Raw genomic sequence first — 25,397 nt, forward strand, 5'->3', positions numbered from 1 at the left:
GTACATTTTCAGATTGTACACCAAAAACAAGACCTTTTTTCAAATACGTTTTATCTTTTACTCTTTCCCAATTTTTAAGTTTAAAGGGATACTGTCATAGAAAAACATGTTTTTTCCCCAAAACACATCAGTTAATAATGCTGCTCCAGCAGAATTCTGCACCGAAATCCATTTCTCAAAAGAGCAAACCAATGTTTTAATTTTCGATTTTGAAATCTGACACGGGGCTAGACATTTTGTCGGTTTCCCAGCTGCCCCAGTCATGCACTGCACCTTAAGATGGAACTACTTTCTGGCAGGCTGTTATTTCTCCTACTTAATGTAACTGAATCCGTCTCTGTAGGAGTTGGCTTTTACTATTAAAGCTGGCCATAGACGCAACAATCTGATCGTACGAATTGTGGATTCGTATGATTTTCAGACCGTGTGTGGTGAGTCCCGACATTTTTCGACCGGCGGAGATCGGTCGATTGGACAGATTACAAAATTTCTATGGGGAGCTTTAGGGAGCTGCTATCTCGTTACCTTCCCTTTGTTCTGTTGTTGGGCTGCTGGGGGGGGGGGAACTTACAGTACAGCAGTAAAGAGTGATTGAAGTTTATCAGAGCACAAGTCACATGACTGCGGGCAGCTGGGAAATTGACAATATGTCTAGCCCCATGTCAGATTTCAAGAATAAATATAACAAAATCTGTTTGCTCTTTTGAAAAATGGATTCCAGTGCAGAATTCTGCTGGAGCAGCACTATTAACTGATGCGTTTTGAAAAAAACATGTTTTCCCATGACAGTATCCTTTTAATGTTTGTGTCTAAAGTGGCTCTGTCTGGCAGCTCAGTGATCCAGGTGCAGATTCAGAGCAGTTACAATTTGCTACATTTGGTTGATACATTTCACAGCAGTATCTGGAATATTAGCAACTATTGTATCAATTCTAACAGCTTCCTTCAATGGAACTCGGGAAATCTGCTCAGTATGGACAAAGATAAATGTATCAATGTAGAACTGTTCTAAATTGATACATTTTATACCTTAGTTGATAACATTTGAATGGTGACCCCCTCCCAGAGGTGCTTTAGAAAGTGACAAAAATTAAACTTAACACTTCAATATTGTTAAACTGGTCACAAATAGACAATAGAAAGTAAAAGTCTGTTTCTGGTGAACAATCCGAAACCAACCGAACTGGAAAAAAGAATTTGAAGGTGAACAACCCCTTTAAGCTTTTTATTCAGCAGCAGGGTCCAAACTACCCTAGCAACCGTGCATTTATTTGTAGCAGAGGCTGCATATGAATAGGAGAGAGCCTGAACAGAAATATGAGTAATAAAAAGTAGCAATAATGTAATTTAAAAAATAAAAAATTTTTTACACCAACTGCAGAGACTTGCCATTCTATAACATAGTAAAATGTAGGGTGAGGACACACAGAACTACTAGTAGTAGCTACTTGTCACTGCTACAAAATAGAGGGTAGTGATAACCGAATTTGCTAAGGCACTACATTTTAGCAATGGTCAGTATTGTCTATGACTGGGTATTTTGTGGCTGCTACAAGTAGCCGTGTGTGTGTCTTCACCCTAAAGGTGAACCACCCTTTTAAAATAGGACAACCGATATTCTAGAGCTGGAAAAAATCCTCCTAGCTAACTCTATTGTGAGTGGGCTTTTGAGCAGCAAAATAGTGTACATTATGTCAAAACTTTCCCCGTTTTTCAAAAATTTGTTATGGCTGTTGCTTTACACAATAGTTTTGTTTATTGAAATAATGCTTTTTTGCTTTGCATCTGGGCAACAAGGGATGCTTTAAATACTAGTTTCCCTGTGGCTACACAAAGGCTCCAGCTAAATGATTAAGTGTCACATGAGACATTTGCTTGCAGTCTCTGAGGGTAGTATTCCCCTAGAGAAACTCTGTTGCTGAGGGAACACAGAGATATTGCTTAGTGGTGGGCTGCAATATTATATCCAATGCTGCTGTTGAAACGTTACTGTTTGAATATACAAGCTCTTAAGTTCATCTGAACAAAACCTATCCAGTAAGTATAGTGGGTGACAATTGTACTTTTTAAAATAACAATATGGTTGTGCTGGTGTCTCCCCCACCCCCTGGAATCTTAAATGGGGAGGGGATGAAACACCCCTTGAATTTTTTTTTTTTTTTTTTTTGTATATAGACACCTTTTTAAATGAGACTTTTTGGTTATTTATTTTTGAAAGTGTAGTTAGCAGTATGTATTTCTATAAGCCGCATCTGTGTACCCTTTTTTGAATTACTAACATTTGCAGATAACTTTTAAACCAGTGATATTAGACATTCTCATGCTGTTCCAGTTAAAGGGAACATCGGAGTGTTTAGCTGCCCTTCAACAGAGCTTGAAATTGCTCCATCCTTCACTTCTGTGACTGCCACCTGCAACTGCAGATGCTCTCACTTTCAGATGAATGTTACTTGGAAACATGGACTACCATAAACCACCTATAAGGGCTAGTCCACACGGGGAGATAGCCACGCGTTTGCGGTCGCGGCGACAAAGCGCCGCGCCAGTCGCCGCGACCGGCGCAGGCGACGGTTTTGTATGGGCGCCTATGTAAAAACGCCTGTGCTAACCACACGAGGCGATGCGCTTTTCAACAGTCGCCTGAAAAAGCCTGGCGAGGCATTTTCAGGCGACTGTTGAAAAGCGCATCGCCTCGTGTGGTTAGCACAGGCGTTTTTACATAGGCGCCCATACAAAACTGTCGCCTGCGCCGGTCGCGGCGACTGGCGCGGCGCTTTGACGCCGCGACCGCAAACGCGTGGCTATCTCCCCTTGTGGAATAGCCCTAAGGGTTATTATGGATCAGTATTCATAAAGGGGATACAAATATTAAAATGCTATGTTATATCACTAGAGGGCAATAAAACACCTGAAAATGTTTCCATTAAAAAGTATTAAAGGGGTTGTACCCCAAATATAAGCTTTTGAGTGATGAAGGAAAATGTAATTGTTTTCATTCATTTTAAATGTTCAGTGAGTTTAACCTTATTTGTAAATGTATTTGCTATTTATTTTTTTTTATTTTATTTAATTCCCAGCAGGACAGGTTCTAACATGTTAACCACTGAAACTATGTTGCATCCTCCAGCCATTTACACAATTGTTTGTATGTTCAACAGATTTTGTGGTGCATGTAGTAATGCAGAGAACAGGAGTAGTGAAAGATACTGTTTTTAAAAGCGATTACTTTTAGAAATCCTTTAAGACATTGTTGAAATTACACTGGAGCATTGCCTAGAATTTAATTTCCTCTCATTTTTCAAAAGTTGATGTGGAAAGTATTCTAATAAAAAAAAAAATGTAATCATTGCCTGATGTATATGATGCTGAAACCTCTCAAACCTGAGCAGACTTTTTTTTTTTTTCTTAATTCCAGTGAACTGTTTTCAAGATTTGGGATGTAGTTGGCATACTCTAAACAAATGACAGTTGCTAAGTGTGTGTAGGAGCATATTATATTGCTAATGGCACTTTTCAGTGAACATTACAGGACACTGGAAATGTGCTGAAAGCTGTCCAGTTCCTTGGTGTTCCAATGTCATTTTTGGACAGCGATCACCAGTGCTACTAACACAACTTAACTGGATAGTGATTTACTGGTAACAATGAATGTCTTTATTTTTTATAATAGGCAATTGAAGAAGAAGGAGGTGATCCAGATAATATTGAATTAACTGTCAATTCTGATACTCCAAAGAAAAATTCAAAGAACAAAGGTTTGTATTAACTTAACAAATTTTTATAACGTTACATAAAATAACAAATTTAACAAAGTTATGGTTGCAGACTATTTTGAAGAAAATCCCATTTACACTTTATGTAGGACTGAGTTTTATGTTGTCTGTTGTGCCTTATTGTTAAAGGAAACCGTTATGCATGTGTTACTGCGGCATTGATAATTTTGTTTTATACAATCCATTATACATTCAGAATTCTATGAAAGAATGCCATTTAACTCCTCATACTCCTCAGTAGCCATGGTCCTCTTGTCACACCCTTGTGCTAGGGCTGTTTTTCTTTTTTTAAGCAGAGAGGCCAGTCTCCAGTGTAGTAACTTCTGGAGACAATTCACTGCGTAGTGATCTGGCCAAAATACATCATCAGCAGTAACATTCTGTCCTGAAATGATTTTTAAAATTTGAGCACTCTGTATAGCAAATATATTTTGTCTAAGCCACTGGAAACTGCTCTCTGTTTGAAAATATATTTAATGCTGCAGTTGCTGCTGTGGATGCGTTGGCACAGATAAATCGATTAATAATTTTCATTATTTCATGAACTAAACAGGCAAATGGGGATACTCCATTTCTGGTACTTGCAAGGTTGATCTTTAGATTGCTACTACATTCATAATACCTCTACTTAAAGCATACCTCCCAACATTCTGGAAGTAAAAAGAGGGACAAATTTTTTTTTCCGCATGTAGCGCAACAATTTTTTGACCACACCCCTTTCTGTTGCCACATCCCCTAATTACCATGTTTGTTTTACAAAATTTGGCAGGTTATGAAAGTTTGAAAATATTTCTCCTTATCTGAACGCTGTTTTTGTGTCTCAAAATTGTTACAAAGTATCTTATTTGCACCTGTTAGCTGTGCTGGGTTCTCTGCTAAAAGCCAATTAAGTGAGAAACTTTGTTTCTTTTTCTGGCTGTTCAGTGCAGAGAAAAGAGGGACTTTCCAGTACAAATGAGGGACTGCGGATTGAGCTGTCAAAAGAGGGACTGTCCCTCCGAAAAAGGGACAGTTGGGAGGTATGCTTAAAGGAGCACCTACACAAAAAATACTAATGTAGTGTTTCACTGCAATTGTAAAACTGGAGTTTTTGCTTCAGAATAATTTATATAAACACGCTGCTGTGTAACCTTGGAGGCAGCTGTTCAAAGCTGAAAAACAAAAGGCACAGGATACACATCAGATAAGCTCTGTAGTATACAATGGGATTCTTCAGAAGTTATCTGTGTATATTGTGCTTGAATGGCTGCCCCCGTGGCTACACAGCAGCTTGTTTATATAAACTATAGTAGAGTTTCTGAACCAAGCACACCGTTTAGGGCAGGGCAACAATACATTAGTGTCATTCCTTTAAAACACTTAAATCTTTTGGTGTTATTGTTCCTTTAATGGACTCCTGCTTACAAAGCAATCAATAAAGGGAAAGGGGGTTCTAAAGATAATCTATCTACACTCATGTACCAAACATGAAATAGCTTAAATTTCTCTGTTTAACCCAAAAAAACTGACTTTGTTTACCTGCAGTAGGCAAAAAGTATGTTTAGTGCAAGTCTTATTCGTTTTATTAATTTTGAGGACAAACAAGGAGAGTGCTTATACTTTATTTTTTGTTCTCCTTTTGGTTTCTCTTTTAATTGTATATAATACGTATAGGTAAATAAATTATAAGTTGGCCTGAATGGTGTTGGAATTCTAATGTTGTCAGTGGTGCATTTTGCTCTGTTTTTAATAAATTTTTTTCCCCCAATTCATTTAAATATTCAGGAAGAAAGGTGGAGGCTGATGAATCTGGCTGTGAAGCTTCAGTGGAAGAAGATTCTGGCAAGGTGAATGAGTAATTTTATATGTGTGTGCAATAATCACAAATTTATTTCAGTGATCATTTTGCCTTACTGTAAAATCTGATATAATATTAGAAGTCACCAAGGAGTTTTGTGCTAATAAGAGGTTACAGAATTGCTGGCTAAGAGCTTTTATAGCCATCAGGAATAGGGGAGTGCAGAGTGCCAGAACCTTTGCCTGTGCAACTCACTAGTGTGTATTGTCATTAGCTGCAGGATGTGAGCACAATCTCTAGAGTGGAAAAGATCTAGTATTTTTCCAAAGTTTAGAATATTTAAATAGCCTTGTATAATTTTATTGTATTGTTGGCTTGAAGATACAGCAGGCTTTACTCTGTCATGATACTGTATCAAATTAATTGGTCTCGTATATAATGTATTCATATGTTGAAAGCTGTTATAAAGTACAATAGGTGTTTGGATATTTGACTTTATAGTAGAGCTAAAAGAAGGCACAAGTTACTTGAATGGTGGTGGGTGAGTATTTGTTGCTGCTTCAGCAGATACAAAAGTGCTTGAAGTTACCATTAATTTTTCACTGGCTGTAATCTGGAGATCTCCACTATGAGATGTAATTGAAAAGGTTATGTATGCTAGGGCATGACAGGGCTGAAATCCGCAGGCCGAGTTCATCCCCCGACTGCTACAGGGTCCTTCTTGTTTTATGTCTGGGACTTTGCATTTGGAGCCAAAATCCTCCGTTAGTTTGTGCCAGAGCTTACACAAAGCTTCCAGACATGAAACAAGAATTGGACACTGCTAGCGGTTGGGGCTGAAATCGGCCTGCGTTTTCGTCTCGCCCTAGCCTTAATAGATAATTAATACAATAAAAGTGGTTGCTTAAAAAAAACAATAGAAAAAAAAAAAAAACGAAATAGGGGTGTTCTCTTCTGCAAAGACGAATATCTCTTCTTATGAATACTTCTGGAGCGATGATTGTGGCTTGCTTCCTAGTCAGCTTTGACCCAAACATTTATGACTGATCCCTTGTGTACAATAGTATGCTAAATAAATTTTTATGCCATGGCCTAAGTCATGCAAGAATCCGATTGCGGTTTATTTTTAATGTGTGTATTTTTATGTTGTAGCTTATATAGTGTTGCCTGGTACAACTCCAGTCAGATTATAAAGTGAATGGGAGAGAGCCTTAAAATGAAATATGCATAAATTGAGCCCTCAGTCTGGTTGCTGTCATCAGCGCTATAGTCTGATGATTTATAATACATATATAGTTTTATAGCTTACAATAATAAAAATCTTTTCCCTTTATTGTAATTTCAAGGTGAACTTTTGCTTTAAAGTAACTAAAACAATGTATTATGATAAAAAGAAGTAATTCTTCATAAGTTTTCTATCCAAACTTGTCCATGCATGTTGAAGATATATCTGTGTGTTCTTGGCATTAGCATGCTTAAAATTAAACCTTCTACTTATGTTGATCTGTAGTATCTTAAATGAATATTTTGGTTTTTATGGAAACAATCCCTTGCAATATCAATTAGTGGGTGTTGCGTTTCCATTTAACAGACAATGAGATTTTGCAGTAATAATGTTCATCGGTCCCTAGTACCAAAAATAAATTGCAATGTATTTCCCTCTGCTGATGTTTCATCCCCAGACATCATTGCTGTAACTTATTAACAAGAAAAAATAGTGCTTTCTGGACTCTGCTCTGCTTTTGTCAGTTAGGGCAAGTCCTGTGAGATGCAGGTTGAAACCACTCATTTTGTGCATTTCAATAATGCACTGCATGTGCTTTGGGGTGTCTATCTGAAATCTTGGTTCACATTCAGTACGGCATGTAAAGTGGAAAGTTCAAAGATTTGTTTGGTCATATTAAAGTGGACCTGTCACCCAGACACACAAATCTGTATAATAAAAGTCCTTTTCAAATTAAACATGAAATCCAATTTCTATTTTTTATTACAGCATTCATAGCTGTTGTAAGTTCACTTAAAAATCTCAACTGTCAATCAAATATTGTCTGCCCCTCCTCTATATTCAGCACTTCCTAGATGTCACTGCTCTCCACACATTCCCCCGTTCTCTTTACCTTTTAATTGTGTAGCCAGGGCATGGGAATGGACATCAGGTCCCCCATTCTGGTGCACAAACAAGATTCTGAGATGATTCAAGACTTGCCTTAATAAAACTGTCCACAAAATGGCTGCTTCCTGCTTGCTATAATTATGTATTCCCAGACTGAAGGAAACAAGATTCAAATAATTTATATAGTGTAAAGTTCATTTTGCTTGACTAATGTGATAAAATAGGATTTGGAATGTTATTTTTAGGTGACGGGTCCCCTTTAAAAGCAAAAAAAACAAAAAAAAAAACCCAGGTTGATCATGATATATTATATAATGGTTGTGTGACTTTGTTTAATGTCTGTCCACATTTTTAGGGATTGTACCCAAGTGTGTGCTTCCTGCATTTGCTTGTGGTGGGTCTTTCATTCCTTCCACTGCAGAAAAATGCAGGAAGAAATGCAGATCTGTATTTCCTATTCGTCTGTACTTACTGTGGCGCAGGCGAGTGCTGAATGTATGTGGAACGCATAGTTACATCTCTACTTGCGCTTGCCTGTGGCTCAGTATTATCAGATGGGGGTTGTTATCAATATTACATGATATAGGTATCGTTTTTATATGAACCATGACTCAAGGATGTTTGGCATTGCACTTTATTTTGCTGACCTACGTATTCTTTTATTTGGATTTGTTTTTGCTTTGAATTAAAAGCAATTAAAAAGTAAAAAATTCTGTGCAAGGAGTTCAAAAGCTCTGCTATAAAGAGAGTCTCATAGTTGTAAAAAGCATATTCTAAGTTTTCAGAATTGGCCGTTAAAGGGATTGTCATGATTTTTATGGTTTACTTTAATTTCTAAATTACATTGCAAATAATTCACTCTAAAACTAACATTTTTGTTTTTTTAAAGGAAAACTATACCCCCAAAATAAACCGTTTACATCATATCAAGTGCTATATTAAAGAATCTTAACAAACTGCTCTATATATTTAAGTAAATATTGCCCTTTTACATCTCTAGCCTTGAGCCACCATTTCATGATGGTCTGTGTGCTGTCTCAGATCAGCTGACCAGAAATACTACAACTTTAACTGTAACAGGAAGAAGTGTGGAAGCAAAAGACACAACTCTGTCTGTTAATTGGCTCATGTGACCTAAAAGTATAGTTTGTTTGGTTTGTTTGTGTGCACAGTGAATCGTACAAACCTAGGGGGCGGCCCTTATTTTTTAAAATGGCAATTTTCTATTTATGATTACCCAATGGCACAAACTACTAGAAAAGTATATTATTATGAAAATGGTTTATTTACATGAAGCAGGGTTTTACAAATGAGCAGTTTTATGCAATATCTTTTTATAGAGACCTACATTGTTTGGGGGTATAGTTTTCCTTTAAGCTGTGATATTGTTGTAGATGCAGCTATCTCATTACCGTACATTGCGCCTGATTTTGAGCTTTAAAGGGATACTGTCATGGGGAAAAGTTAATAGTGCTGCTCCAGCAGAATTATGCACTGAAATCCATTTCTCAAAAGAGCAAGATTTTTTTTATATTCAATTTTGAAATCTGACATGGGGCTAGACATATTGTCAATATGTGGGGCAAGGCATTACCATAGGCAATGCAAACAAATCCTTCAGCTCATTGTTCATTGTTCAGGTATTTATTATTGGTGTGCCATCAGACAGACTTTTTTTTGGGTTGATTTGTTATTGTTTTTATTTTTGACAATTGTTTTTTTTTTTTTTAATTGAAGTTTAATGTTATATGTTCAGTGTTTGTCTAGCAGCTTCATTATCCAGGTCCAGGTCTGAACTGTTTGTATTAGTGGATACATTTCCCATGAATCTTAGCAATTATTGTATCAATTATAACAGCTACCTTTAACGAAACTCAGGGACTTTGCTAGGCAGGTAGTAACTAATGTATCCATTTAGAAACCATTGGGTCTGTAACCCCTCCCAAGCTTTTCTAAGGAGAGAGTTGAGAAGGTGAAAAGCAAAACTTTTAGTAAAAGAAAACTGGTCAAAAATAAAAGAGAAACTGCCAATGGTACCAAATGGCACTTGAAAGCATTTAGCTACCACTCCTGCTTGTGCAGTCAATTTTCATATGCTGTTCCTTAATAAAACAATACATTTCTGTTAGTGTCTAAATACCAGTAGGTACTGCACTATTAGCTACTATTGATTTTTATACCATGTCGGTTGAGCAATTTCTAACTACGGGTGTGGGATCGGATATATGGAATGCTTTGTACCTCGAGTGGTCTAGCTACAGTTTGTAGTAGAATTCCTCAAAATTACAGTGACCCTAAAAGTTTTTTCAATGATACTTAATTGATGCTTGAAGTTCCTAAACCTGACTGTTTTGCCAACCTTAGGCCTGGATTTGTGGAAAGGCCACCAAGGACCCGGACCTAAGGGAGGCAGGATTTTATACGGTGACATGCTGTCCAAGCACATCCACATTAATTCAGAAACACATGGGAAATACTATAGGTTTTTTTTTGTTTTGTTTTTTTTTAAAATTTCCTATCTGCCAATCCCCATTGCTCCAGTCCTAATGATGAAAAATTGGGGGATAGGGATGACAAACGGCAGTGGGCCTAGGGGCACCCGCTATGTAAATCCAGCCCTGGCCAACCTGTCCCTTCTCAACCTCTGAGTTTCTATTGTTAATGTACTTCTGCTGTATAAATATGGCAGTCCCCTCATAGAGAAACATGGGGGTAATAAAAGGTAATGTAAAAGCATCAGGCAAATCATTTTATGGCAAAATTATATATGGCATTCAAAGATGTGTGTGTTTGTGGTGTCTTTAAGGCTACTGAAAGCATTTGAACATTAAAAAATTAAAAACCAATAGGATTTGGTACAGTAAAAGGTACTCTTAATATTACACTAATGAAGAAATCTGTAAAAATAAGAATTGTCTGGTTAAATATTTCAGTCTTCTAGATAGTGGGCTTCCGGAAGATAAATCCCAGATATATGTACTTGCCAAGCTGAAATTAGGTTAATGTATTTTTATGCTTATTGTGTGTGCAAAAACTTTCTAGTTTGCCACAATGCCGCCTATTTTAGATACAATTTCAAGGCTGCAAACGTTTCTGCTTGTCATGTACATTTTCTGTCTGTACCACATACTTTAATATGGAATATATGTGTCTTTTAAACAGGTAAGGGAAAACATTATTCTGCCACCTATACGTTTTTTTAGCTTATCTGCTTTAAAAACAAAAATTATGTTGCATATTTGCAGATAATTTAGGGTTTATTGACACGGTTGTATAATTTTCCTGTAAACTGTAGCAGCTCTGAACCCATGGTTATGTTTTATTTCTCCATTTTTTTTTAAAATACCACTAAATTAACATACTAATAAAACATCCTGACATGTAAAAATTCAAAGTTAGCTTGTAGTCACACATTAAATGGCTCAGTGGAACAACTTGTTGGACAGTGAGGGGTTTTCACCCATTTGTAAAGCTATTCATTACATGAGCAAGAATCTCTTGGGATCTTGCCTTTGCACTGAAAGTATCTCAGCTACTATAGTATACCACTATGCTGCCTGTTAATGGTAAAAACAAAGTTTTAAGGAAACATTTTTTTTACCCTACGTATGCTGCAATTTCAAAGCAGTCCTTTGGCCACCACCTATCCATGTTACTATTTAAAATGTAAAGATTATGCCACAACAGAGATTAGATGTTTTTGAGCATCATACATCAGTGTAATAAAGATGTTGACTAATAGCTCAAATTTGGTTTTGTAGTAACCCCCCCCAAGGGATCATGGTTTCCCTTTTAAACTGGTACAAATGTATTGTACTTGCAATAATTCTGGGTTTTTAAAGATAAGAAAACCCCAATTCACAATGTTGATAATTTTTAAAGGATAATGAACTCGAGTCTCAAGATGTAAGTGATCAAGATGGCAATGATGAGCTAAAGGACTCTGAGGAGAATGAAGAAGAAAGTGCTACTTTTGTTAATGTGCTATCCGCAGAAGAAGAAAATGAAACAAAGCAAACATCACATTTTGACAACCCTGAAAGAGGGTCTGACATCCAGGTATTAAAATATATTTTATTTTTAGTATAATTATACTCTGCTGATAAAGTTGATTAAGAAAGTCATCAACATTAGTGATGGGTGAATTCGTCCCATTTCGCTTTGCCACGAATTTCAGTTAAATTCGCCCATCACTAATCAACATGGAAATCATATTGCCTCTGAAAATCATAACTCTCTTCCCATGTAAAATTTATTATTTAAATACTGTATGTTCCTGCTTTTATAGAATTTAGTGGGCAAGCCATAGCTACTGTATAACGCACACTTTTTACTAGATGTTTTCCAAAAGTTGGAACAGCACAACCTGTTTTTTTTTTTTTTTTTTTTTGTATTTTTGCACTGGCTGGCAGCGGCCACAAAGTAAACGGTAACCTCCATTACATTTTGAGATAAGGAGCAGGTTATTGTTTGGGGATTTGGCAAAATCATATTGGAAAGTCGTTTCTGCAGTAAATAACAAGCCTTAAAGCTGTCATACCTTTTACTTATTACTGTAATTGTTTAATGCACGTCCCATTCATTGAGCTTCCTGTATAGCATTCTAGCTTGCACTATTGCAGCTAATCTATTGGCAATAAAATGCCTCCTTTAATGCCTAATTCCACGAAGTAGTGCATTTCAGATAATTTAAATTCAACCCCTGATCCACTATTTGGTCTTGATCCCCCTTACTCACTCTATCTATCACAAATCTGTAGAGAGATTGTAATTAAACGTTCAGAAGTGTTTTTATTTTCTTAGCATGTATTGCCTTTTAAAATGTTGCTTTTTGCTACAAATGCATTTAAAGAACTCACATATAAATGCAGATAACCAGAACTGATTTCCAAAAACAAAAAACCCCACATTGGACGCCATGGAATAAGTTTTCATTAGTTGCCAACATAATTGCTGCAGCTCGCACACATGTAATGTTTTTTAAAATATACCTCTGGAACATGTCCTTTTATTTCTCCCTGACAATGTATCTGGCACTCCATTAATTTGGATAATGTGCATTAATATGTTCTAGGCAATCTCTAAGTTAAAAGCAGAAGCAAGCTTATGCTTGGCTACTTTACAACTATTGTACAGGTATGTGACAAGTTATCCAGAATGCTTGGGACTTGGAGTTTTCTGGATATAGTTCGGTAATTTTTTTTTAAATCTTCATACTTTAAGAGAATCATGTAAACATTAAATAAACCTATTCCATAAAACAGTTTTGGACTGGCAAAATCAAAATTTAAGACTTGTCAAAGACATCATTAGTGAGACTTTTACTATACCATCAAAAGAAAATCTTATTCGAAAATTCCCCTTTTTCCCCAATGATTGCTTTCAATTCAAATTATCCACTTCACTAAGACGCTTCTTCAACACCTATCTCATGCAGACAAAGACAATCCAATAAACACACTATGGCCCAAAAGGGACTCAAAAACTACATCCCGGATAATTCGAACCACATTACAAGTAGAATCAACGGATACTTTTCTATCTAAATGGACTTCAGTACTTCCGCAGATAGATACAGCTCAAATACTTAAATACCATGCAAAAACTGTGCAGGTATTATCTTCCAGCAAATACCAGGAAATGTCATTACATATCCTACACCATTCTTATCTTACACCGCTCAGGCGCTATCATATCGGCACACTCTGGACAGGGACAATTGTCTAAGATGCCATCAGTCTCGATCAGACCTTGAGCACTGTCTTTGGCTTCGCCCCTTAATACAGCAGTTCTGGGAAAATGTGCAGGGATATTGGAAATCGTTAACACAACAGACAGCTCCCTTTACTTTATTATGGGTACTTTTTGGGTCCACCCCATCACAACTAAAATTATCACGATCTGAGAGACGCCTAGTGGAAAGACTAATGGCTGCATCTAACTATTCTTCACCATTGGCTTTCCCCATCTATACCTCCACTTTCACTAGTTAAACAAAAACTTTACCATATCTTCCACATGGACTGGCTAGAAAGAAATTTTTTTTTTCAATCTGGATGATTTATATATCCTCACTCCCCACTCATTCGACTTTTAACGATTTATGCATTTTGACATACCACATGGTTTGATACAGAATTGCTATTCAATAATAATGCAGTACAAGATACAAATAAATACATACAAAATCTTTATAGATCACAGGGACAGTTATCAATCACCCCCCCAGGAGTCACCAAATCAATAGATTGCTATCTGCAAGTGGTATATAAGCTACAAGGATTGCATTTTTGTTATGGGGTTTCACACCATAAAAACTTCTGTTTAATGGAAATGGTAAAGTTAAGTGAATAACTTGTTTGATGTCTATACATGTTAAACTGTACGGTTTATGGCACCCCCTTTCTATTTTCTTTCCCTTTGCTCTTCCAAATTTCTAACAGATTATTTGTTTACTTTGTTTGATTGTTTTCCTTTTTTTTCTTTGCTGAAAATAAATAAAAACATTTGTTAAAAAAAAATAATACATATTCCGGGTTTGCCTATAATAAAGATTAATTATATCTTAGTTGGGATCGAATAAAAGGTAATGTTTTATCATTACAAAGAAAAGGAAAAGAAATTTTTTTTTATTTCTGAGTTTTTTTTAGACATAAGTATTGCCGTACAGTATATATCCATTAATTATGACACACATGCATTTCTACCATTAGTAGGAAATCCTTTTTTTTAAAGAATTTGGATTTGGATAAAATGTCTATGGGAGAAGGCCTTTCCGTAATTTGGAGCATTCTATATAAATAAATATTCTGTTTTCCAAATAACCCCATACCTGTAGTTTGTCTAGATAACCGTAGATGTTAATTACTGTTTTTTTATTTATTTATTTTTTTGCTCATTTGTCAATAACCAGTCAGACTGCAGAATCAAGTGAAGATGAACTTTAAGTAGCATCTAGTAAAGTATTGCTGAGAAGTTATTTTGAGGCAACGTGTCCACAATAGGACCAGAAGCTCGGTTTCAGTGGTTGCAGTCTGTCTGATGGCTCAGCCCAGACACTTGTGCATTTATGGTTATTTTCCCTCTGCATAAGTTTATTTCTCAGTGGGGCTTTTTTTATCAGGAAACCAAATCTTCACTGGCCTGGTCAGATTGCTTCTACTTTACTTTAATATTGACTTTGCTGCCTGGCTTCCATACTTTCTCTCCAGTGAGACACCTGCTCTCATTTTAGGGGACTTCAACATCCCCATTGACAACTCTGCTTCTGCTGCCACCTCTAAACTTCTCTCTCTAACAGCTTCATTTGGTCTCTCTCAGTGGACCGACTCACCTACCCACATCGAGGGTCATGCTCTTGACCTTATATTCTGCCACTCATGCTGCCCATCCAACTTAATAAACTCTCCCTACCCTCTGTCTGACCATCATCTACTCTCCTTTCAGATACTGCTTTCACCCGCACCTTCACAACCATCTCTCTCTACCCATACGTACAGAAACCTTAATGCCTTTTAACCACAACAATTATCAACAGTATCAGCACAATCCATATCTCATATTAATACTCTCTCCTGTCCCAATATGGCAGCTTCTCTCTACAACGATGCCCTTTCAACAGCACTTGACTCCCTTGCACCTTCTACCACCCGTCACAGCCGGCCAGCTAAACCCCAACCCTGGCACACTAGTGTAACACGGTACCTCAGAAGATGTAGTAGATCAGCTGAGCGACGATGGAGAAAGTCACGAACTGATCCTGATTTCATGCTCTCCTGCTATAACCGAGCTCTATCATTAGCCAAAGAACAATACTTCTCTTATCTAATATCTACTATGTCCTCCAAACCACAGCAGCTGTTTGCCACATTTAACTCACTCCTATGCCCCCCTCCACCTCCTCCACCTATTAATGTTACTGCCCAAGACCTTGCTCATTTCTTTAATGAAAAAATCGATCTCATTAGGCTGAGCATACCGTCCAACAAAAATCTCAGACCAACGTGCAGTCCACTCACTTCTACTTTGCACTCCTTCACCCCTGCAACTCTAGATGAAGTCAGCAAACTTCTAGCCAGCTCAAAACCCACCACCTGCTCCCTTGACCCCATACCCTCTCGCCTTCTCCACCCAATCTCTGATACACTCTCTCCTGCACTTACCCACCTATTCAATCTTTCACTCTCTACTGGTACCTTTCCATCATTATACAAACAAGCACTAATCACTCCTATCCTCAAAAAACCTTCCCTTGATCCCAGCTCTCCCACTAACTATCGACCGGTCTCCCTTCTTCCATTCGCCTCCAAATTACTAGAAAGGCTTGTTTATAAACGCCTGATCCAGCATCTCACTCACAACTCCCTCCTCGACCCCTTGCAATCTGGCTTCCGCCCATCACACTCGACTGAAACTGCCCTCACCAAAGTAACCAATGATCTTCTATTGGCAAAGTCTAAAGGTCATTATTCCATTCTAATCCTACTAGATCTCTCTGCAGCCTTTGACACAGTTGACCACACACTCCTCCTTGACATTCTACACTCATTTGGCATTCGGGACACTGCTCTTTCATGGTTTACATCTTATCTGTCTGACCGTTCCTTTAAAGTTTCCTTCTCTAACTCTACTTCTACTACTTTCCCACTCTCTGTTGGAGTTCCTCAAGGCTCTGTTCTTGGCCCCCTGCTGTTCTCGCTCTATACAACTTCACTAGGAAAACTCATTCAGTCATTTGGACTTCAGTATCACCTTTATGCTGATGACACCCAACTCTACTTGTCTACTCCTGATCTTTCTAATTCTGTCCTTTCCCAAGTCACAGACTGTCTCTCTGCTGTCTCCTCCTGGATGTCACAGCGCCACCTGAAACTGAACCTTTCTAAAACAGAACTCATCATATTTCCTCCAAGATCTTCCCCTGTCCCTCAGATATCACTCACCGTAAACAACACCACCTTTCATTCCACCACACAGGCACGCTGCCTAGGAGTTATCTTAGACTCTCATCTGTCTTTTTCACCACGCATTCAAACACTTGCAAAATCTTGCCGTATTCAACTGCGCAACATTGCTCGAATACGACCCTATCTCAGTTCAGAATCAACTAAAACACTGATTCAGTCTCTCATCATCTCCCGCCTTGATTATTGCAACTTACTCCTCACAGGTATTCCAACAAGTCACCTTTCACAACTCCAATCTGTTCTAAACGCGGCCGCTAGACTCATTCATCTAGCTCGCCGCTCAACATCAGCTGCTCCCATATGTATGTCCCTTCACTGGCTCCCAATCTCTTCTAGAATCAAATTCAAATTACTTACACTCACATTCAAGGCCCTTAATAATGAAACCCCTCCCTATATTTCATCTCTAATCTCCAAATACACTCCTTCACGAAACAGACTTTCTCCTTCCTTCCAAACTTTCAAGACCCATCTGTTTAAAGAGGCCTATTCGTTGTACCTTAATTAATCATTGCTGTATCAAAAATGACAAAGTGTTTATATGATCCTTTTGTCTCAATTGTACCCTAACCTTTTAGTTTGTAAACCCCTATTGTACTCTGTAATCCTTGTCTGTTAGCCACCATTTATTCCCTGTTTGCTATAACTGCAGTAAAGCACTGCGTATCTTGACAGCGCTATATAAATAAATGATGATGATGATGATGATGATTTATGAGAACATGTATTTTACTATATTTAACAACTATCTTACCTAACATTAACAGAATATCTGAATGAAAAGCATAAAACAGGAGGTTAATTTAATCAAGTTGTTTGCTGGCTTGAGTCTTGAGATCTACTGATCACCAGCTAAAGGTCTACTGATAAAGGTTTAGGCCACACGAGCAGATTCGGGGAGATTAGTCGCCCCAGCGACAAATCTACTCTTCCTTTTCTCCCCGAACTGCCTTCCCTCCGCTGGCTAAAATGAAAATCGCCTGCGGCAATTCACATGCAGCGCTTCCTTTTCCGGAGTTGCCCGAAGTTTCCTCGTGAGGCAACTTCGGCGACTTCGGAAAACGAAGCACCTCGTGTGCATTGCCGCAGGCTATTTTCATTTTAGCCAGTGGAGGGAAGGCAGTTCGGGGAGATTGGGGGGGGGGTAAATTCTCCTTTAAAATCTAGACTAATCCAGTTTCTGAATGGAGTTTGAAAACTGTTGCTGATGTAGTGTGGATGTCACTCCTTGGTGGTATCATTTGAGGGATGAAATGTTCTTTCATGGTCTTAATTTTCTACAAAGCAAGAGCAAGACACTACTGGAAAACAATCATTGCAGCATTTATGGACTGCAAGGCATTGAATTTGTTGGTGCAAGAATCAAGACATTTTTTTTTAAAAGGTTTTCAAGTATCAGAATTTGAAAGTTGGCTGAAACATTGTACTTTATGAAGGGATCAATGAGAGGCAGCAAGCTTCCATCTGTAGCCTGTTTGTACAGTTGAAGTAACAACCTTACTTTTGTTTACTAGGCAGCTGAATATCTGAACTGTACAGCCTCTGTTCAGGATTGTTTTTTGAATATTGTTTCCACAGTGACTAGCTGAGACACACTTGTCGAGGCTGTCCAAAACTGGCCAGGCCCACCCAAAAAGAATTAACTTTGCTATGCTGCAATGTTACCTGCTTATAGCCAAGGGAAAGATGAGTTTAGGGCTTCACTGTTATATTGATTTCTTTTGTAATGCTCTGTTTTGTAAATGCCTACCTCTCAATTTTTGCATGTTTGCTTTATTCTAGTTTCTTACCTCCCAACTGTCCCGTTTTCTGCGGAATAGTCCCGGTTTTGACTGCTCAGCCCGCAACCCCAGGTTTCTTGCTGAAATGTCCCGACTTTCTCTTTGATCTCTTGCACTGACTCGAGAAAAAGAGTTTCTGAAGCTTAATTAAAATAAGAGCCTTTTTGGCAGAGAGCTCAGAACAGCCAGCAGCTGCACTTGGATACTTTTCTAACATTTAAGATAAGCAAAGCAATAATTGTAACTTTAAGATAAGCAATTCTCTTGGGACTAGCAGCTTAAGGGGCAATTCACTTCCATTAGGAAAACTTTTATAACGCACAAAACTTTGCACTAAATCTCCCAGAAATGTGTTCAAATGTTCGTAACCTGCCACATTTTGTAAAATGGATGTGGTAATTAGGGTGTCACCATAAAATATTCAAGTTTCACAAGTTTTTGTCCCTCTCCTCGTTTTTCAAATGTTGGGAGGTATGCAGTTTCTATATTTAAAGGACATTAATAAGTTTGTCTTTTGCAGGATTATGTAATAAAACACAATGCTTTTTGATCATCTTCAGTCTTTACACTTAAAGGAAAAGGAAAGGCAAAAAAAATTATCCCATTTTTACTTTCTTTAATGAAAAAGAAACCTATCTCCAATATACTTTAATTAAAAAATGTGTACCGTTTTTATAAGAAACCTGAGTGTATGCAGTGAAATTCTACCTTCATTTACTGCTGTGGATAGGAATTGTCAGATGGTCCCTAACTGCTGAGCAGAGAAACAATCATACTTATGAACAGCAGGGGGAGCCCCCGCCTTACTTACCAGCCATGCAGAATTCAAGCAGCTTTGTTTATGACGATCCCTAAGCAGCCCAGACCACACTGAGCATGTGCAGGGTCAGGGTCAGGCAAAGATGTTTAACAAATTTACAAGATGACGGCCCCCTGTGGCCAACTTTGAAAGCATAAATCATTTGTTTGATTAGGCTTTGTGGTGCAGTAAGTTCATGCTTATGTTTAGTATACAAAATACAGCATATCTAGCCTTATTCTATTTTAGGACTTTCCTTGTCCTTTAAAGCCTTCAGTCGTTTAAAGTGATACTGACACTAAAAATGTTCTTTTGGAAGTCAAACATTGGTTGTTTATTGCCTGTTTATTTGTTATTTATATTGAAGATATGTGGGTTGAAAGAAAAACTGGCTTTTGCTCGAATTTTACTGTATTTGGATGCTAAAGGCACACAAGTAAACCATAATGAATGGTTGAGCGAAATACTGTTCTCTTTTTAACTTTTTAATATTCCAGAAATAGAATGAATTATACGTCTAGAATAGTGATACTGGGGTGCGCCATAATTTTGGATGGATTTCATTCTTTAAGGTGGACAAAGCCAACATTACTGGGGTGCCAATGTAGTAGACACCACCCTGTTAATGCAGTCACTGAGCTGTTTAACATATTGTACATATTCTTCCTATAAAGATGGGTAAACCTTTTTTATACTGTGCTACCTCTTGATGTTACTCTTACTCAATCTAATACTTTTTTTTTTTTTTTTAATTAAAATTTTCAGGCAGAAGAAGCAGAGGAAGATGAAAAGAAAGGTTAGTTATTTTCGGCTTCTGGCTAGGTATTTGACAGTCTCAGACTTTGGCATAGCTTTAGTTGCAATGTAGTTACATACTATTCACAAAGACATGGTGCTAAATTTGCAGAGGATTTGTTTTTTTATTCCTTTAAGGTAAGTTATTTTATTGTATTGTATCGTTCTACTGTGGAACAACACCTCCGACAACCTCTGCTACAGTTCGTGAAGACATGTGATGTTTATATTTGGAATATACTTTTGTGGAGGGACTATTTTGGCTGGATATCTGCATTGCCTTCTCATGGATTGAAAAGATTGATATTTGGATTCTTGTGGAAGCTCTCATGAAGAGGATCATGGAAATGAAACAGTGTGACTCAAAGTGATGTACTAGAATTATTCCTGCATCTTGTCATCGTTACAGCACATGGACAGATAAACATATTTGATGCACGCTATATAAGACTTCGTTTTTGTCTTTCATAAGGAACAAATTTGATCTTGGACATACTTTTCCCAACAATGTGAATCTAGTAGAATGTCTGGAGAAGGTTTCAGAAAACTGCTCGTCTTAATCTTCTTTACAGCTGGTCAGTGGACATTATGCCGAAGACTGTCTGGTCAGTTTGTACGCAGACCCAGAAATATAGTCCTTCATTTCTGTACTGGAAACATGGTGAAGAAGGGACTTGTATTGCAGTATTTTACAAGAGACCTTGTAAAACTTTTTCTGACTTGAAATTGTGAAGATTTCTGATAAGGAAAATGTACAGAGGAAGAATTGGAATCCTGGAGACTGCATCCTTTCTACTATGATGCCATGAAGAATGTCCCCGTGATTAAAGTTTACCATTTTAAGAATTGTGTTGTTCCTAATCTTCGACTATTAACCAGATTTTTTTTTTCTAGGTCCTCCTATTAGGTTTTGAATTTGTTTAAACGTCTTATTTTGCCATGTTTATTCCTGTTAAATCCTCTTAGATGTAACAGGTTCTGGTGATGTCACACAAGAAATATCTAAACCTCTTCACTCAGGAGATAATGAGTCAGAACTGAGAATCAAAGAAGAAATGGAAACTAGCACCTCTCTGAAAGAAGCTGAGGATGATAACGTATCTGTCACAATCCAGGCTGAAGATGCTATCACGCTCGATTGTGATGGAGATGACCTCCTCGAAACAGGTAAAAATGTGAAAATTGCAGATTCTGAGACAAGCAAGCCAAAAGATGAGCAGGAAGCGAGTTACCCCAAGGATGGCCTGGAGGATCAAAAGGATTTGACGTCCGAGAACCAGAAAGACGATAAAGAGGAGAGTGGCAAAGGAGATGCTGTTAAGAAAGATGGCAGAGAAGCTTCAAAGAAAACTGAATCTGGAGACAAAGACAAGGATTCTCAGAAGAAAGGTGCCTCTTCTACAGGGGCTTCTGGTCAAGCAAAGAGGTTTGTCTTTATATGTCGGTTCTTTACGGTACTGATTGTCAGCGTTCACTAAGATCACTCTACATTAAGGGGTAGCATCAAGAATATAAGTAGTAACTTACCCTGAGTATGGTTTTTATATATTTTTTTTTTGTCACGTAAATTCCTTTTTCATTTATTTATTTTTTTTTTAATTTTTTTTAAATTCAAGATATTCCTGATCTGTTCTACCAGTCCTATAATCGAATTTCCAGCACTTTTTATTTTTTTCCCCAAATTGACGAGTTTCTAAAAGTTCTTGGGATGATGGTAAGGATCAGCTAAGGATAAGAACACACAATGAAGTCAAGTCCCATTCTTGAAATCGATCGAAGATTGCCATTTGTCCACACTGAATAGAATATTCAGAATCTAGACCTTCAGGCATCCTGGGGAAAATCAGATCAAGAAGCATTCAGGGAATCAATTGTTTCTAAGAACCAATTCTTTCATTCCAAGGCATAACTATTTTGGGCCTTTGTTGGGCTTGTGTTTTTTTTTTTTAATCTTTACAAGTTTTAAATCATTGCAGGCTTGTGAAAAGTTTTGATTTTTCATTTTATTTTCCTTTATAACTTGCTTTTTGTAGCTCATCCAAAGATGCTAAAGAAAGCAAGTCAGCCTCCAAAGAGGATAAAGGTAAGACTTTCTCTAAACTTTAACAGTTATTAAACAGATTATTCACAGTTTTTTTTTAAAGAGAAAATATGCCCTTCTTTTTGACATGAGCTTATTCAGTTTGCCTTATTTAGAAAAGGTTCATGAGCACTATCTGGGGGGGGGGGAAAAAAAAAAATTTTATTTACACAGACATACCCAATTCATGTTTAAGTGGATGCGGTTTTTTGCAAGAACCAATTCTGCTGAGGTTCACATCATGCAACCCCACCCTCACCTTGTACTTTAAGAGACTTTATGCATCACCCACTATGGAAAACCGAGGTTCCAAAATTCATCACTTCACAACAAGGTGAGGGAGGGATTACATTATGGTGCAGATTTATTAAGGTTCGAATGGTAAATTTGAATTTTCGAATGTTTTTTGTTTTTTTGTCAACTTACAAATTCGAATTTAAAAACTCGAATGTAAAATTAAATGTGAGAATTATCACACCTCGACCATTGAAACCGTTCTAATTTGAATATTCGTCCCCTAAAACCTGCCAAGCTAATTGACAGGTCAATGGCAGAGGACCGTTAAACCATTTGAATGTTAATTGCCTTCCTGACCATCAAGAATTTTTTTTTTTTTTTTTTTTTTTGAAGAAAACTATTTAAATTTAATTTCAACTTTTTGGGTCGGGACTATTAGATCGAATTAGACGTTCTAGTTGTTTCATAAATAACCTCCCATTCGTGTTGTGAGCGCATTCAAATTTATTAGAGTAGAAAAAAAAAAAATTCACAAGTTCCAAAATCAATCTTTGATAAATAACCCCATAGTAGTCTGAGGGAGGTGGGCAAATGGTCTTTCTCTAACTTGTAAGAACTTTCACAGTTTCCTTTCCTTTTTCGTATGGAAAAGTATATTTCTGGATGTTTGTTTTTGTATTTTTAAGCGCAACAGAATAAGCTTGTGTCAGAAAATTGGCAATGCATTCATTCTAACCTGAAAACAATATATGTATGGGAGATTTGTTCACTGAAAACTTTTTTTTAGAATGTTCAAATAATGGTAGTGCTATTTCCCATACAGCCCAAATTCAACAAGCAATTATATATTTTTTTTCAAATGTTACCGTATTCTTTGCTCCAAATCAAGAAAGACAGCACACAGTGATACTGCTAGCAGGGCAGGCCCTTACTGATTTATTGCGTGATCCAATGTCTCGGGCCTGAAATTCCTTTAACCCTTTGAGTGCCAGCAGAATTTCACATTTTGGTTACGTGAAATGCCAGCCGTTTTTTTTTTTTTTTTTAAAACATTTGTACTCTCTCACTTTAGGGGCATTTTCTGAGTGGAAACCTATAGTTTACCTAGGATTGTTTTTTTCGGGAGAAACTGAGCTTTCTAAATCTGCATGAGTTTTCATGTATTTCCCCCTGCAAAAAGATTTTCTAGCGCTAAATATGAAAAAAAAAAATGAAAAATTCCTATTTTTCACAATATATAAATTTATATCAGAAAAGTTATTGATTTTACGCATGAAAATCCAACTGATTTGGAAAGCCTCGTGTCTCTCGAACGTGCCAATACCAGATATGTATGGTTTTAGGCAGATTAAGGACTTAAGGACTTCTGTACAGCAAAAACTCCTGGCAGTATATTACCGAATTTTGAAAGCAGAAGGCAGAAAATGGCATACTTTAGATTCCAAGGCCACAAAATCCTGAAACATTAGGTTTACCCCAGAAACCAATATATTTTTGAAAAGTACACATTTTGCTGATTCCAAAATGAGTAACTATGTCTCTCTACTCCTAACTACCATACATCAAAGCTTGTCTGAACTTAGTGTTTTTTATAAAAATGTATCAAAATTCTGAAAAATCACTTCAAAGGTTTTATTTTGCTGCTCCGCATATCCCACAAGAAAAACCACCCTGAATATGATTGCCAGGGGTCCACTGAACAGTTTGATGCCCATTATGAATAGGTTTACCAAAGTACCTGGCATTTAGAGACCCAATATGAAGTTAGCACATCCAAATTGTCCAGGACTTCAGCTACTGAAAAATCAACACATTTACTGCATTTTTTGTGGGAGAAAAATAGGCTTACCCCCCCAAAACCACATATTTTTGGAAAGTACACATTCTACAGAATCTAAAATGGGTACCCATGCCTTTCTGCTCCAAACTACTGAGTCGCAAGGCTTTCCCAAAATTGTCGGTTTTGCTGAAATATCTGAAAATTGCCTCAAAGCTTCAACTTTCCAGCATCGTATCGTGCATGTATCATTACCAGCATAAAGCATCCTAAATATGAATGCGGGGGTCTACTAAACAGTTTGATGCCCAATATGCATAGATTTACCAAACTGTTGCATACAGAGACCCCCCAAATCCAAATAGGGCATATGAATTTTCATGTATGACACTCTGGCTACTACAATATAAGCACCTGTTATGTGCGATGAGACCCCCTAACAGTATGGAGACCCTAGAAAACCATATATTTTCCGAAATTACACATTCTGACGAATCTAAAGCAGGTTATTACATCTTTCTACTGCAAACGACCAAACTGCAAAGCTATGCTAAACATAACCGTTTTTATGAAATTTCTGAAAATCGTCACAAAGCTTGCACTTTACCCCATTATATGACCCACATTTCGTAACATACCGGCAAAAGGCATCCTAAATATGAATGCCAGGGGTCTACTGAACCAGTTGATGCCTGATATGCATAGATAAATCAAAGTATGTCACGCACAGAGACCCCCAAATGAATCTATAGCAGACAAAATTTCCGTGGGCAAAGTGAAGTAACAAAGAACTGAGCCAAATGGTATAAAATCAGAAAAATCCAACAAAACCACAATTCAATTTTTTTTTTTTTTTTTTTTAGCCTAATGTAATAAGCAGTCAGAATCAAAGTTTGATTATTTTAGCTTGGCTAAATAGGTTTTACAGATAGAAATAAGCGAACAACACCTACGCAAAGCTGAAAATGAAATAAGATGGCTAAAATGCACAAATATCACTGAAATTGCAATATAATCACCAAAATAACATACAAAAGGTATTGCGCAATTGCAAAAAAACTGATAAAAGAAACCCCCCCACACAAAATAGGGTGTGTACAATAGGCAAATTGTGTGTTGTATGCATGTGTAAAGTGCTGTAAATGCACTTACACACACTCCTCCGTTCAGAAAATGCAGGCAGCCGCAGAGCACGTATATTTCAAGTGCTTGCTGCTGCATTGGGGCCCCTGGGCGATCGCGACCCAGGGGCCCATTTTTCCCCGCCTAGGCTAATAGCCTAGGCTAGGGGATGGGGAA

General features: G+C 37.4%; 1 protein-coding gene across 5 annotated transcripts in view; it reads left to right on the plus strand.

The window, feature by feature from the left end:
- sltm.S (SAFB-like, transcription modulator S homeolog) overlaps window positions 1–25,397 on the plus strand; it is a 50,997-nt gene that overhangs the window by 997 nt on the left and 24,603 nt on the right. For 2 of the 5 annotated variants that reach the window (XM_018254449.2, NM_001096177.1), the window contains 6 exon segments: window positions 3,671–3,755; window positions 5,538–5,599; window positions 11,546–11,722; window positions 19,975–20,005; window positions 20,971–21,430; window positions 22,038–22,087. In XM_018254449.2, the coding sequence (XP_018109938.1) occupies window positions 3,671–3,755; window positions 5,538–5,599; window positions 11,546–11,722; window positions 19,975–20,005; window positions 20,971–21,430; window positions 22,038–22,087 (865 nt within the window). 5 annotated transcript variants of the gene reach the window in all.

The sequence above is a fragment of the Xenopus laevis genome, chromosome 3S (assembly GCF_017654675.1).
Source record: "Xenopus laevis strain J_2021 chromosome 3S, Xenopus_laevis_v10.1, whole genome shotgun sequence".
Classification (NCBI taxonomy): Eukaryota; Metazoa; Chordata; class Amphibia; order Anura; family Pipidae; genus Xenopus; species Xenopus laevis.